Source organism: Muscardinus avellanarius (assembly GCF_963383645.1).
Source record: "Muscardinus avellanarius genome assembly, chromosome: 22".
Taxonomy (NCBI): Eukaryota; Metazoa; Chordata; class Mammalia; order Rodentia; family Gliridae; genus Muscardinus; species Muscardinus avellanarius.
Window position 1 is genome coordinate 16,912,238 of NC_137808.1, and position 16,302 is coordinate 16,928,539.

The window sequence follows — 16,302 nt, forward strand, 5'->3', positions numbered from 1 at the left end:
CTTTCTTTTCTTTCTATCTTTCTCTCCTTCCTTCCTTCCTTCCTTCTGGGGATGGAACCCAGGAACATTCTATCTCTGAGCTACACCCCCTAGCCCTATTTTTTTATTCTTTATTGTGAAACAAGTTCTCACTAAGTTGCAGAGGGCCTCACTAAGTAGCTAAGGCTGGCCACGAACCTGGATCCTCCTGTCTCAGCTTCCCAAGTACTGGGATTACAAGCATGCGCCACCAAGCCCGGCTTCGGAAAGCACTATTTTCTAAACTGTATTTTCTAAGTTTTCAATAGTAACTAGCCAGCCAACCAACCAACCAACCAACCTACCCACCCACCTACCTTCCTTCCTTCCTTCTTCCCTCCCTCCCTCTGTGTGTATATGTGTTACCAGAAACTAAATACAGGGGCACTCAACTACTGAGCTACACGCCCAGTTCTTTTCTTTTCTTTTCTTTTCTTTTTTTTTTTTTTTGGTGGTACTGGGGTTCCTGGAAGCCCTTCTACCTCCGGGCTACACTCCCAGACCTATTTTCTTAATATTTTTATTTGGAAACAGGGTCTCTGAAGCCAGCGCGGCTGGCTTTGAACCTGCACGATCCTCCTGTCTCTGGCCCACAAGCGCGGGGATGACAAGCGTGCACCACCACGCTCGGCCCAGTTCTTAATTTTTTATTCTGAGACAGAGCCTCACTAAGTTGCCCGGGCTGGCCTGCACCTGCGACCCTCTTGTCTCAGCCTCCAGTGCTGGGATCTCAGGCAGGCCCCACCGCCTGGCTGAGCATGTTTCTGCAATGCACCTGTCGGCCGTGGGGGTCAGGCGGAGTTCCAGGCACAGCTCTGCGAGCTGGTGCTGGTTGGAGAGAGAGAGGAGCCCCGGGCCCAGCCCCTCCATCTTCCTGCTCGGGCTCCTCGGGGATGTGGGTGCTGAGACTGCAGCTGCTGGCACCGGGTGGCCAGTCCCTGCTCACCAGAATCATCCCGGGCACCACAGCACACTTCTTCATCACCAGTGGCAGGTCCTTCTGCAGGGGGCCTTCCAGATCGTACCGCAGCAGGCGGTAGGGGTCGTGATGGCACTGCCAGGATGGAGATGCAGGAGTCCTCACCCCACGTCCAGAAGTTGCCCTTGGCTCACCCTCCCCAGGCCCTGCATGCACAATGCCCAAGACCGTCCGCAGCGGGTGTCCCTGGGTCTGCCCAGAGCCCTGGATGGGGAAGGCCCTCACTGGACCGTCAGCACAGGGGACACCCATTAGCCTGGGTCTGAGGCTGCATAACGTGATGCTCTGTGCCATGGGAGGACAGGCAGAAGCCTGAAGACAGGAATCATGTTTCTAGTGCACCTGCTTCTGGATTTAAGAGTCTATATTCTACACAGAGGATTCCTCCACCCCTGGCTCCCCCTGGACCTTTTCCAGTCCTTAAAATCCAGTGCAGGCTGGGGGAGGGGGGCAGGCTGAGACAGGAGGATCGCACAGGTTCGAAGCCAGCCTCAGCTACTGAGTGAGGCTTTCAGCAACTTAGTGAGACCCTGTTCCCAAATAAAATAGAAAATAAGTCTGGGAGTATAGCCTGGAGGTAGAGAGCCCCTGGGTTCCACCCCCAGGACCACCAAAAACAAATCCAGTGCAGGAACCTAAGTTGATCCCATACCTCAAGGTAAGGGCGGGTCAGTTCAGAGTACAGCTGGTCTTTCCCCACCGTGTGTGTGTGTGTGTGTGTGTGTGTGTGTGTGTGTGTGTGTGTGTGTTGCTGGGAAATGAACCCAGGGATATTCCATGTCTGAGCCCTAAACAGGGTGTCACCAAGTTGTGGAGTTGTTGTTGAGGCTGTCCTTGAACCTGTGATCCTCCTGTCCGAGCCTCCCAAGCACCAGGATTACAAGCGTGCGCCCCCACAGAGGGTCTCTTTCCCCTTCTCTCTGGAAGCCACCGAGCCATTAACGTGGCTGCTGAGCTGCCCTTATTATGGTGTTTTTTTTTTTTTTTTTTTTTTTTTGCGGGTCTGGGGATGCAACCCAGGGGCATTCAACCTCCGAGGTACACCCCCTGCCCTATTTTTTATTTATTTTGAAACCAGGTCTCACTGAGTTGCAGAGGGCCTCACTAAGTAGCTGAGGCTGTCCGCGAACCGTGATCCTCCGGTCTCAGCCTCCCAAATGCTGGGATTACAAGCATTCACCACCACGCCCGGCTTTTATGGTGGTTTTATCTGCTTCTTATTCCCAAGTGTGTCTAGGTATCCTGCTAACTGTTGCAGACATCATGTGCAACGGTTCTGGGGAGGAAAGCACCAGAAGGCAGGTGGCCTCATGGTCAGGTGTTCAGCCACTGCTAGCACTGAGGGTCTGCCTCCTCCCTCCCCCTGGCCTGCAGGGCCTCCTCACTGGGCCCAGGACCAACCTGGATGCAGGGCGAGGCCCGGCCCTGCTGCTGATGGTGATACAGCGTGTCCAGCACCCACTGCAGATATCCGGTGCACATGGGGTTCTGGCCCGAGACGATCCCAAACACCAGCACCTGGCTGGGGTCTCGGGGTGTGGCCAGGAAGCACTCCAGCTCCACGTCAGACACCGTGGGGACCTTCACCATGCACTTGCAGCCCATGCGGATGTCTTCCTTGCATATGAGCTTCCGCAGCACCAGCGGGCAGTCGGAGGGCGAGGGCACCCACCTGGTGGGGCTGCGCATCTCCTGGATCTTCCCTCTGCAAGGAGGAGGATAGTGGCCAGGGTCCTGAGTGGGTGGGTACCCGATGAACAAAGATCCAGGCTGATGCCAGCCCAGCCTCACTAAGAGGTGCAGCCCCGCCCTGGGTAAGATTCCTGCGTCTCCCTGAGCATCTGCGTTCTCAGGTGCTAAAAGGAAGTGAGCACCAATGACTCGTTCATCCACCCCTTGGTCAGTGAGCTCGGTAGAGTGGTCCTTATCTTCTTTCTTCCACATCCTGCATCCCTCTATCCACCTGCGAGCCTGTCCAATCACATTCAAGACACGCCCAGAATCGGACCATCGGCCCTGCCCTCCACTGCCAGCGAGTACAATGCTCCCTCCTCCCCATTTCCCTTTCCTTCTTCCTTCCTTCCTCCTTCCCTTCCTCATCCCTTCCTCTATTATGGATTGAACAACACCGGGCCTCATGCACACTACGCAAAGGCTGTTCCACTGAGTTATATCCCCAACCCCACTGCAAGTAGTGGGACTCTCATCAACCAAGTGAGACCCTGTTTCCAAATAAAAATAAAACAGGGCTGGGGTAGAGCTCAAAGGTAGAATGTCCCTGGGTTCAATCCTTAGTACCACACACAAAAAATAGACAGACAGATACATACATACATACATACATACATACATACATACATAGGGCTGGGGATCTGGCTCGGGAGTAAAATGCCCCTGGATTCATTCCTACTACCACCAAAAAAAGAAATAGAAACAGTAGAAAATAATCAAAGGAAGCCAGGCATGGTGGCGCATTCTTGTAATCCCAGCATTCCGGGAGGCTGAGGCAGGAGGATCGCAGTTCACAGACTGCCTCAGCTACTTAGTGAGGCCCTTTGCAACGCAGTGAGACCCTGTTTCCAAATAAAGAATAAAAATTAGGGCTGGAGGTGTAGCTCAGAGGTAGAATGCTCCTGGGTTCCATCTCCCAGTACCAAAAAAAATTATTAAAAAATATTTAAGTAGAGCCAGGCATGATAGTGCACGCCTATAATCTTAGTACTTGGGAGGCTGAGACAGGAGGCTCACAGGCTCAAGGACAGCCTCAGCAACTTAGTGAGGCCCCGTTTCAAAACAATAAAGGGCTGGGGTGTCGCTTAGAGGCGCGGTGCCCCTGGACTGAGTCCCCCTCAGCAGCACATGTCCCTGGTATTTTTTCTTCCTAGTCCTGACCACAGTCTGAAATGACTTCCTTTGTTACTGTGTTTCCCTCCTGCCTTTCCCGCCCTTAGGACCTCAGCTCCTGAGGTGCAGGGCTTGGTTTTCAGATTCTGACTAAGCCAACCTGGGCGAGACCGCAGCTTTGACCTGGACTTTGACCTGGACCCTGCTCTTCTCCCGAGCAGGGCTCAAGGACACCAGCTCAGTCTCTTCCTCCTTCCCAGACACCTCAAGCAAAGGTTCTGGTCGGGCTGGCTGGGATCGTGAACCGTCTCCCACATGCGAAGCCTTCTTCGTGGGATAGTCTATGGTGATCAGACCCGCGAACGGAAGACGGGAAGGCGCGGCGTTGCCCTTCCCTCCCAGCTGGGCTCCAACCCAGGAGCCTGTCATGACAGCCTCGCTCCCCCCTCTCCCCCTGCGGAGTCTCCGCTAGGCGGCCAGCCTTCTCCGTGTCCAGCACGTTGCCCCAATCCTGTTACAGTCTGGGGTCAGTAAGTGCAGGCCCCGTGCAAGACCCAGGTCTCATCCAAGACCCAGCTGCGAGCTCACGTTTCCCAGAGGGCTCGCCTTTCTCAGCTTCGGGTTGTCCACAGCACTCAACCTGCATCCCTGGCTCGGCATCCTTCCTTCCTGAGAACCCATCCATGGCTCCAGGTTGAAGCCACTCACTCTATCTATCTATCTATCTATCTATCTATCGATTGATCGATCTTTCTTTTTTCTATCTTATTTATTTATTTATTTATTTTGGTGGTAATAGGGATGGAACCTTTCTACCTCCGGGCTTTTTTTTTTTTTTTTTTTTAATTTGGAAACAGGGTCTTTTAAGCCAGTGCAGCTGGCTTCGAACCTTCACGATCATCCTGTCTCAGCCTCCCAAGCACGGGGATTATAAGCGTGCGCCATCTCTCTCTCTCTCTCCCTCCCTCCCTCCCTCCCTCCATCCCCCCCCCCCTCTGTAGTACTAGGGATGGAACCCAGGGGCATTCTACCTCCAGGCTACACACCCATCCCTATTTTTCATTCTTTATTTTTTGGAAATAGGGTCTCATTGAGTTGCAGAGGGCCTCACTAAGTAGCTGAGGCTGGCCTCGAACCGCGATCCTCCTGTCTCAGCCTCCCAAGTACTGGGATCACAAGTGTGCGCCACCACGCCCTGCTTTCTAAACATTTATTGAATGAGCATGCTGGGCATAGACAGACAACCCAAGACAGGGCTCCCTGCCTCTGAGGATCCCTCGCAGAGGGGCTGAGAAGATGGGCAAATAAGAAAATCGTCACAACAGTGTATATAAAGGCTGTGGGAACCCAGCGGAGGACCACTGTACTGTCTCTAGGGATAAGACATAACTCCCCAGAGAGGCCAGGGGTGATAAGGAGTTGGAGTCCCCTTGTTTCCAGACCCACCAGCACTGCAGGAGAGACAAAGACACGGCAGGGCCTGGGGTGTTCTATGGGCCAAGAGCCGAGGCAGGTGACGGGCCGGGGAGGCGACTGCTGTGTTTGTCTTCTATGGGGATGGCGAAGAGCTGAACCTGGGGACAGGCGGCCAGCACTGGGGCCAGCACCGGCGGCGAGCCGTTCACCCGCACCTTTCTGCCTCCTCACCTGCCGCCAACAGGACAGAGTTCCTGAACTGAGTCGCCGTCTTCTGAAAGCGCTTCTTGATCTCCACCAGAGAGCGGCTCATCTTTGTCATGTTCTCGTCCACGCGGCTGATTCTGTGGGTCTGCTGGAGGGAGGCGAGGGCGGCAGTGACCCGCGGGCCCGGGAGCAGCTGGCCGCCCACTCGGCGATGGCGGGGCTCGCTCCGCTTTGAAGGTGTGCGCCTTCCCCCCGGAGCACGTCCCTTGCCCTCTCAGCCCAGTGGCTCAGGCCTGACTCAGCCGTCCCTGCTCGGAGGGTTTTCCCGATTAATAGCCCCTGCCTCAACTCCCAACACGCTCTCTCTGCAGCTGCAGCACAGAAGTTAGCACTTCAGGCAGGTACCGTGCCTGCGCCCGTCTCCTCCGCTGGACTCCTAGAGAGCGCGGGCCATGATACAGTTTGTTTTTATTTTTATTTTTTGGTGGTACGGGGGTTCCTGGAAACCCTTCTACCTCTGGGCTACCCTCCCAGACCTATTTTTATATTTTATTTGGAAACTGGGTCTCTTAAGCCAGTGTAGCTGGCCTCAAACCTGTGCGATCCTCCTGTCTCCGCCTCCCAAGCGCGGGGATGACAAGCGTGGCCACCACGCCCGGCCAGGATATAGTATGGATGCTGCCTGGCCCCCGGTCCTTCAGGTGGCACTACTGGAAGGTGGTCCTTTAGGAAATGGGGCCTTCTGGGAGATCTTTAGGTCATGGGGGCATGCCCGCGAAGGGGATTGTGGGACTCTATCCTTTTCTTCTTCCTCTTTTTTTTTCCTACTGGGAATGAAACCCAGGGGCATTCTGCTTCTGAGCTATACCCCTGGCCATATATAAAATTAAATATATTAAACATTTAACATTTTAATTTATTAATATATAATATAAAAATTAAATATATTAAATATTAAAATTAAATACATATTTAGCCGAGCGTGGTGGCCCACGTTTGTAATCACCACGCTTGGGAGACTGAGGCAGGAGGATTGCACAGCTTTGAAGCCAGCCTCAGCTACTTAGTGAGGCTCTCAGCAACTTAGTGACATCTTGTTGCCAAATAAAATACAAAATAGGTCTGGGAGTATAGCCCAGAGGTAGAAAAGACCCTGGGTTCCACTCCCAGTACCACCAAAAAAAAGAAGTAAATATGTATTTATATTTAAATGTAAATATATATTCATGTATAAATATATAAGTATAAATGTATCTATATAATATAAAATATATATCATATATAATTAAAATGTATTTTTATTTTACTTTGGCAGGTCTGGGATGAAACCCAGGGGCATTTGACCTCCAAGCCATACCCCCTGTCCTATTTTTTATTCTCTATTTTGAAACAGGGTCTCACTAAGTTGTGGAGGGCCTCACTAAGTAGCTAAGGAACCAGCCCCAGATGAGCACACACACAGAGCAGAGTGTGTTAAGGCTGGATGGGCCGGACACCTGTAATCCCAGTGCTTGTGAAGACGAGACAGGAGCATCGCCGGTTCAAGACCAGCCTTAGCATCGGGTTGAGACCCTGAGAAACCTAGTAAGACCCTGTTTCAAAACCAAAAAACTTTAAAAAAGACTCCACAGAAGGGGCTGGGATCTCAGTACTTGGAAGGCTGAGAGAGGAGGATCACAGATTTGATGCCAGCGTCAGCGATTTAAGAAGGCCCTGTGCAACTTAGTGAAACCCTGTTTCAAATTAAAAAATAAATTAGGAGCCAGGCTTGGTGGCGCACACTTGTCATCCCAGCATTTAAGAGGCTGAGACAGGAGGATCGAGGTTCACGGCCAGCCTCAGCTACTTAGTGAGGCCCTCTGCAACTCAGTGAGACCCTGTTTCCAAATAAAGAATTAAAAATAGGGCTGGAAGTGTCACTCGGAATTAGAATGCTCCTGGGCTCCATCCCCAGTACCACAAAAAATAAATAAATAAAATAAATTAGGTTGTGGGTGTGGTTCAGAGGTAGAGCCACCACTAGGTAATCCCAGTACTTGAGAGGCTGAGATGGGACGATCATAGGTTCGTGGCCAGCCTCAGCTACTTAGTGAGGCCCTGTGCAACTTAGTGAGACTCTGTTTCAAAATAAAGAATAAAAAATAAACGCCGGACATGGTGGCGCACACTTGTAACCCCTGCGCTTGGGAGGCTGAGACAGGAGGATCACACAGGTTCGAAGCCAGCCTCAGCTACTTAGTGAGGCTCTCAGCAACTCGGTGAGACCCTTTTTCCAAATAAAATATAAAGTAGGTCTGGGAGTAGAGCCCGGAGGTAGAAAGCCCCTGGGTTCCACCCCCAGTACCACAAAAAGAAAAGAAAAAGAATAAAAAATGGGGTTAGGTGTGTAGCTCAGAGGTAGAATGTCCCTGGGTTCAATCCTCAGAGACATTCAATCCCCAGGGACTGCAAAAAAATTTTTTTAAATAAGGGTGGGCGTGTATCTTGGAGGTAGAATGGCCCTGGGTTCACTGCCAAGTGCCCAAACGAAGTGCACAGAAGAATGTATAAAGGGTCTATGCAACTACTACTCCATTTTCTTCTTATTATTATCTTATTATTATTTTTGTTTTGTTTTGTTTTTTGCAGTACTGGGGATTGACCCAGTGGCATTCTACCTCTGAGCTATACCCTCAGCCCTATTTTTATTCATTCATTCATTCATTCATTCATTCATTCATTTATTTTGGTGATACTGGGGTTCCTGGAAGCCCTTCTACCTCCGGGCTACATTCCCAGACCTATTTTTATATTTTTATTTGGAAACAGGGCCTCCTAAGCCAGCATGACTGGCTTCGAACCTGCGCGATCCTCCTGTCTCTGCCTCCCAAGAGCGGGGATGACAAGCGTGTGCCACCACGCCCAGCTTATTCTTTATTTTGAAACAGGGTCTGGCTACATGGGAGAGGGATGTTTAAGCAGGTCTGCTCTGATTTCTGCCACTTACGACTGAAAGGCTCCTAAATGATAATGAAACTTTCACAGAGAAGGTGGCTCTAAGGTCAGACCTTGGCTGAGAGCAGGTGCCGAGCTTGAGCAAAGGCCCTGAGGTAGGAGGGCGAGCCCTGGAGGCCCCGCCCTCGGCGTCTTACCTGCTTCTCATGCGCCATCATGTGGGGACAGTTTTCAGCGGTTACCTTGAGTGTCACGGCCTCATTCAGGGACGTGAAGGTAACTGTGATGAAATCCTGGGCCAGCACCGTCAGCCTCATCTGCTCGTTCACCTGCAGGGGAAGAAGGAATCAGCGTCCAGCCGGCCCTGCTTCTGTCTGTTGTCCACCCGCCCCTCCCTGACCCACCATGAAGTATCATACCCTTCTTGGCTTGGGGCTAAAGGTTTGTAAAGAGCTGGGCGCGGTGGAGCACGGTTGTAATCGCAGCATTCGGGAGGCTGAGACAGGAGGATCGCGGTTCGAGGCCAGCCTCAGCTACTTAGTGAGGCCCTCCGCAACTCAGTGAGACCCTGTTTCTTTTTTCTTTTTTCTTTTTTTTTTGGGTGGTACTGGGGTTCCTGGAAGCCCTTGTACCTCGGGCTACACTCCCAGACCTATTTTATACTTTTTTTTTTTTTTTTGGAAACAGGGTCTTTTAAGCCAGCGTGGCTGGCTTCGAACCTGCATGATCCTCCTGTCTCCGCCTCCCAAGCGTGGGGATTACAAGCGTGCGCCACCACGCCCAGCCCATGTGAGACCCTGTTTCACAATAAAGAGTAAAAACTAGGGTTGGGGGTGTAGCTCAGAGGTAGAATGCCCTTGGGTTTCATCCCCAGCACCACAAAAGAAAAAGATTTCTAAGATCTTTCTAGCACTTAGACTGAAATTCAGTACAAGACAGAAGAATTTGAGTGTCCTTTTGGGGGGGCAAGTATCTCTAAATTTTTTGCGGGGGGAGTACTAGGGATTGAACCCAGGGGAATTCTACCTCTGAGCGCCACCCTTAGCCCTATTTTTTTATTCTTTCTTTTGAAACAGGGTCTCACTGAGTTGCAAAGGGCCTCACTAAGTAGCTGAAGCTGTTCACGAACCACGATCCTCCAGTCTTGGCCTCCTAGGTCCCCCACTTTTCTTTCTTTTTTTCTCCACACTTAAGAAAACCGGCTTAATAACTGCTTCTTTTGTGGTCTTTTATCACCAACTCCTGGGTCCTCGGGCCCTTTCCACCCTCCTGGAAGGATGCAGAAGTGAAGCTTGGCAGGGCACAGGGTTTGGACCCCATGGTACCACTTCCCACACGGGCAACTTTGCGGAAGACGATTAGCTTCTTTGTACCTGGGGACATAACGGAATCTATCTCCTGGAGTGCTGTGCGCAGGTTGATTTTGGTGATGCTGGGATTAATTCCAGGGCACATCTGCCTCTGCGCTACATCCCAGCCCCGTTTTAGTTTTGCAACGGGGTCTTGCTAAGTTGCTGAGGCTGGCTGCGAACCTGCCGTTCCCCCGGCTCAGCCTCCCAAGCCCTGAAATCACAGGCATGTTATGGGGTAAAACATGCGAATGGCTTAGCACCGTGCAGCTGTGGCCCGTTACCCTCCTCCCGGGGCGGCTTCGTTTCCTCTCCCCTCAGTCTCAGCTTGGAGCATTGCAGAGTCAGCAGTGGCTGGTCATCCACCAGCCAGCCATTGCATCTTAGCCTTTATCCCCAATCTCGTGCCCTCAACAGTCCAGAGAGAGGTGCCACTGAGCCCAGTCAGCCCACGGAAGGCCATATGGACCCTGATTCTACCCACATGCCATCTTGAAATCATCTACAATTCCCTCCTCCTCTCCTCTATCCCGAGCGCCTGTGCCTGAATACCACTGAGTTATTTTTATTAAAATGGCCTTTCAAAGCCGGGCGTGGTGGCGCACGCTTGGAATCCCAGCATTCAAGAGGCTGAGACTGGAGGATCGCGATTCGGGGACAGCCTCAGCTACTTAGTGAGGCCCCCTGCAACTCAGTGAGACCCTGTTTCAAAATACAGAATAAAAAATAGGGCAGGGGGTGTAGCTCAGAGGCCAAATGCCTCTGGGTTCCATCCTCAGACCCACAAAAAAAAAAAAAAAAAAAAAAAAAAAAGCCTTTCAAAGCCAGTGTGATGGCGCACACTTGGAATCCCAGTGTTTGGGAGGCTAAGGCAGGAGGATCCCGGTTCGAGGATAGCCTCAGCTACCTAGTGAGGCCCTTTGCAACTCAGTGAGAACCTGTTTCAAAATAAAGAATAAGCCAGGTATGATGGTGCACACTTAGAATCTAAGCATCTGGGAGGCTGACACAGGAAGGTTGTGGTTCGCAGCCAGCCTCAGCTACCTAGTGAGGCCCTTTGGAACTCAGTGAAAACCTGTTTCAAAATAAAAGATAAAAAAATAGGGCTGGGGGTGGAGCTTGGAGGTAGAATGCCCCTGGGTTCCATCACCAGGACCACAATAATGATAATAATAATAATAATAATAATAATAATAGAATAAAAAATAGGGCTGGGGGTGTAGCTCGGAGGTAGAATGTCCCTGGGTTCCATCCCCAGTACCACACACACACACACACAAATGGCCTTTCAAAATATGTATGTTGCTGAGCCGGGCGTGATGGCACACGCTTGTAATCCCCGCGCTTAGGAGACTGAGACAGAAGGATCGCACAGGTTCGAAGCCAGCCTCTGCTGGTTTAAAGAGACCCTGTTTACAAATAAAAAATATAAAATAGGTCTGGGAGTGTAGCCTGGAGGTAGAAGGCCCCTGGGTTCCATCCCTAGTACCATTGCTAACATTTTTAATCATGTCAAGACTAACTAGTAACCACCCTCAACTAATCTCTCCACCTGTCCATCCACTGGTCTAGCCTTCTTGTGTTGAACTTTCAAACAAAGGCCGGATCGAGCATCCCTCCCTCTGCTTCAAAGCTAAGCAGCTGGTTCTACTTCCAGTAGAGCTGAACCAGCTCCTAAAGGCTCAGCCTCCCTCAGATAACTAGAAACTGGAAGGAAATACAAAAACCAACGACCCAAAGGCTCTGGAGAGAGAACAGAAGCCGATTTTGAAGAGGAGCCACATGGGAAAAAGAGCAGCCTGGGGTGGGTTTCTGCTTCACGGGCAACTCCCATGGACAAAACTTTACCATCTTTCTAGCCTGAAGTATCCAAAAATCAGAACCGGGGGCAACCGCACTCTCAGGAAGGCAGGGAGAAAATTCTGGGAGGACCCGGTTTCAAAACAGAGAATAAAAAATAGGGCAGGGGGTGTAGCTTGGAGGTAGAATGTCCCTGGGTTGCATCCCCAGACCCACCAAAAAATAAAAAAAAGAGAGCCCAAGCTGGCGTGGTGGTCACTTGTAATCCCACCATTGGGAGGCTGAGACAGGAGGATTGTGGGTTCGAGGACAGTCTCAGCTACTTAGTGAGGCCCTCTGCAACTCAGTCACACCCTGTTTCAAAATAAAGAAAAAAAGCCAGGCATGGTGGTGCATGCTTGTAATCCCTGCGCTTGGGAGGCTGAGACAGGAGGATCGCGCAGGTTCGAAGCCAGCCTCAGCTACTTAGTGAGGCTCTCAGCAACTTGGTGAGACCCTGTTTCCAAATAAAGTATAAAATAGGTCTGGGAGTGTAGCCTGGAGGTAGAAAATCCCCTGGGTTCCACCCCCAGTACCACACAAAAAAAGAATAAAAGAAAATAGGGCAGGGGGTATAGCTCAGTGGTCAAATGCCCCTGGGTTCTATCCCCAGACCTGCCAAAAAAAAAAAAAAAGGAGAGGGGTGGGGGAGCGAGCACGCGCTCAGAATTCTGTGAGAACTGTCGTCCACCTCTCTAGCTTCCCTGAGCCACGTATGAGTAGCGAACTCCATCTTGGAGAAGGAAGAAAAACAGCGACCCGAGACCGGAGCTGCTGCTCACTGCAGAAGAGATAAAGTCTGTGGCTTGAATCCAACCGAGCCCATCATCCCTTACGAGAAGAGTATCAGTACCCTTCAGGGAAATGCACCAGGATTCAGAGGTGCCACGACAGAGCACCGGCCATGCTGACTCCCAAATCCAAACTGAACTCAACAGGTAAAAACTGAGTAAGAGTGAGCCCTCTTCAAGGACACAGTCCAGAGGCTGAGCACGTGCGGGAGAGTGAACTCGACCCCGAGCTCTCAACCTGCACAATCTCAACTCGAGATGCACCCAGACCTAGAAATCAGACTAGAGACTTTGCCATCACTAGAAGAAAATGCCGGACCAACTCTGTAACACACAGTCACTGGCAAACTTCCTCAGTAGGAGCCCTAACTCTGAGGAAATAAAACTGAGGACCAATAGATGGGGAAGGCATCAAATGGAACAAAAACTTCCATGCAGCCAGGCGTGGTGGCGCACACTTGTAATCCCAGCATTCAGGAGGCTGAGACAGGAGGATCGTGGTGCGAGGGCCGCCTCAGCTACTTAGTGAGGCCCTCTGCAACTCAGTGAGACCCTGTTTCAAAATAGGGTTTGTTTGTTTATTTCTTTATTCATTTTGGTTGTACTAGAGGTAGAACTCAGAGGCTTTCTACCTCCGGGGTATACTCCCAGGCCTATTTTCTATTTTATTTGGAAACAGGGTCTCACTAAGTTGCTGAGAGCCTCACTCAGTAGCTGAGGCTGGCTTCAAACCTGTGCGATCCTCCTGTCTCAGCCTCCCAAGCACTGGGATTACAAGTGTGCACCTCCACGCCCGGCTTAAAAATAGAGTTTAAAATAGGGCTGGGAGCCAGGTGTGGTGGTGCACTCTTGTAATCCCAGCACTAGGGAGGCTGAGACAGGAGGATCGCGGTTCGAGGACAGCCGCAGCTACTCAGTGAGGCCCTTTGCAACTCAGTGAGACCCTGTTTCAAAATAAAGAATAAAAAGTAGGGCTGGGGGTATAGCTCAGAGGTAGAATACCCTGAGGGTTCAATCCCCAGGATTGAACAAAACAAAACTTCTGTACAGCAAAGAAAACAGTCAAGAGTCTAAGGAGAAAGCAAAAAGAATGGGGGGGAAATCTTCGTGGTTTTTTTTTTTTTTTTTTTTTTTTAGTTTCTTATATGGACACTAGAGAAAAAATAGGAAACTAAAGGGACTCCAGATAAATGAAGAGATTGACCAGAAACAGTAGAAGGGAATTGGGAGTGGAGGGTGATTCTGAGGGAAGAGTCAGTTCAGGTCATTTCTGCCATGTATGAAGCGATCACTTCCAATCTCACCAGCACGTTCAGCGAGGGGCGGGAAGAGCGGGGTCGTATGGAAGGGAATGCGCCAAGTTATACGTGCACGTAGGAAGGTATCGTATCACTTCCTTTCTTTCTTGTTCTTAGCTTGTTTTTAAGTGTTTTTTTTTTATTGTTGTTCAGGAACTCAGGACCAAACCGGGTGCTACACTTGCCAAGCAAGCACTAGCCGCTGAGCCACATCCCAGCCCTGAATGTATCGCTTCAGTCTCCCTGGTATATAATTTATAATGCACTGGTAAAAGTAGAAAAGAGCGACGCTATCAACTTCTGTAATGGTCTTTTCAGAAAACCAGACTTTACTTTTTGCAGATCGATCTGGGGATGGAAGCCAAGGTGGTCATTCTACCCTGGGTTCCATCCCCAGTTACACACACACACACACACACACACACACAAACACACACACACAATGTCAGTATTAACCGGGCGTGGTGGCACATACTTGTAATCCCTGTGCTTGGGAGGCGGAGACAGGAGGATTGCGCAGGTTTGAAGCCAGCCGCGCTGGCTTAAGAGACCCTGTTTCCAAAAATAAAAAAATAGGTCTGGGAGTGTAGCCCAGATATAGAAGGGCTTCCAGGAACCCCAGTACCACCAAAATTAAAAAAATAAATAAAAATAAAAAGTCAGTATTAGGAAATACTTGCTGTATGCTGGCAAAAGAAAAGTTCACTCCCGCCAACCCTGGACTACTGCCCACAAACCTGAACCTCCGAATGAGCCCACAAGCCCCGGACCTGCAGGCAGCCCTGTGCCTTTCGATGCCAGGCAGCTCGCGGGAGGCCGCTGCCCAGCCCATCGGCCTGCCCTACCTGGTACTGCAGGGACAGCAAAGTCTCCGTCTTCGAGGCCCAGCTCCACTTGTGGACAACATAGCCCTTTTGGTCGTAGGTGGCCCCACCTTCCTCATTCAAGATCAAGACGTAGGGGCATCTGGGAGAGACACAGAAGTGAGAGGCTGTGACCAGGCCTCCTCCCTACAGGCACCAGACGCCAGGCAGGAGGAGCAGAGTCCTGGAGACAGCCATGTTTTCCCCAGGAGCAGGGGCTGAGGCCCCGTAACACCTGTAGATGCTATAGGGGGATTCTGCAGGGAACGGCCAATCTGAGGGAAATAACATCACTGTCAGGCCAAATCCAGTGGCTGAAAGAAAGGAATTTGGTTTCTACCGCCTAGGAATCTGGGCGCACAGGTATCAGGCACCGAAATGGGTGCTGGACGTTCTATACATGAGAGGAAGTCATTTTCTTTAAAAATGGTTCCTTATAAGACTCCAGACCAAAATCAACCTTCATCCGGCAAAAATACATGCTTCTCTTTTTTATTTTATATTTATTTATTTATTTGCAGGTCTGAGGATAGAACCCAGGAGCATTCAACCTCTGAGCTACACCTCATGCCCTATTTTTTATTCTTTAATTTGAAACAGGGTCTCACTGAGTTGCAGAGGGTCTCACTAAGTAGCTGAGGCTGTCTGCGAACCATGATCCTCCAGTCTCAGCCTCCTGAATGCTGGGACTACCAGCTTGCGCCACCACGCCCGGCTTGCTTCTCTTTTTTTTTTTTTTTTTTTTTTTTGTGGTACTGGAGATGGAACTCTTCTACCTCCAGGCTACACTCCCAGACCTATTTTATATTTTATTTGGAAACAGGGTCTCTTAAGCCAGTGTGGCTGACTTCAAACCTGCTTGATCCTCTTGTCTCCGCCTCCCAAATGCGAGGATTACCAGCATGCGCCACCACGCCCGGCATGCTTCTTCTTTTTAAAAAGAACTTTTGGTTGGGCATGGTAGCGCACGCTTGTAATCCCAGGACCTGGGAGGCTGAGACAGGAGGATCGCAGGTTTGCAGCCAAGGTTCCACAACTTAGTGAGGGCCTGTTTCCAAATTAAAAAAAAAAAAAATTTAAAAATAGGGCTGGGAGTGTAGCTCACAGGTAGAATGTCCCTGGGTTTAATCCCTAGTACTGAAAAAATAAAAAGAATTTTTATTTGTGGTACTGGAGATTGAACCCAGGAACATTTTATTTATTTATTTATTTATTTATTTATTTATTTATTTATTTATTTATTGCAGTACTGGGGATGAAACCCAGGGACATTCTACCTCCAAGCTACACCCCCAGCCCTATTTTTTATTGTTTACTTTGAAACAGGGTCTGAGTTGCAAAGGGCTTCACTAAACTAAGTAGCTGAGCCTAGCCTTGAACCAAGAGCCTCCTATCTCAGCCTCCCAAATGCTGGGATTCCAATCATGCACCGCCATGCCTGGCTCCTATTTTTATGTTTGAAATAAGGTCTTGCCGAGTTGTCCAGAGTGCATGTGCTTCTCTTCAGAGATGCCACAGAAGCCGTCCATGCCTCTCAACCACGCACTCCTGGTATAAGATACTTTTCACCACTAAAAAATCCTTCCAGGAAAGCTGGGCATGGTGGTGCACGCTTGTAATCCCAGCATTTGCGAGGCTGAGACTGGAAGATTGCAATTTGCGGACAGCCTCAGCTACTTAGTGAGACTCTGTCTCAATATAAAGAATAAAAAATAGGGCAGGGGGTATAGCTCAGAGGTCAAATGCCGCAGGTTCCATCCCCAG

General features: G+C 50.3%; 1 protein-coding gene and 1 pseudogene across 2 annotated transcripts in view; one reads left to right on the forward strand and one right to left on the reverse strand.

Annotated features, from left to right (window-relative positions):
* The window catches only part of LOC308278474 (mitochondrial intermembrane space import and assembly protein 40-like), a 207,554-nt pseudogene that overhangs the window by 125,934 nt on the left and 65,318 nt on the right, over nucleotides 1-16,302 (forward strand). The gene's annotated exons all lie outside the window — the stretch shown is intronic.
* The window catches only part of LOC308278388 (uncharacterized protein C3orf20-like), a gene marked incomplete at both ends in the record, with an annotated part of 38,644 nt that overhangs the window by 8,522 nt on the left and 13,820 nt on the right, over nucleotides 1-16,302 (reverse strand). The window contains 5 exon segments of the mRNA XM_080718141.1: nucleotides 965-1,072; nucleotides 2,399-2,702; nucleotides 5,473-5,612; nucleotides 8,596-8,727; nucleotides 14,521-14,641. Coding sequence (XP_080574267.1) covers nucleotides 965-1,072; nucleotides 2,399-2,702; nucleotides 5,473-5,612; nucleotides 8,596-8,727; nucleotides 14,521-14,641 — 805 coding nt within the window.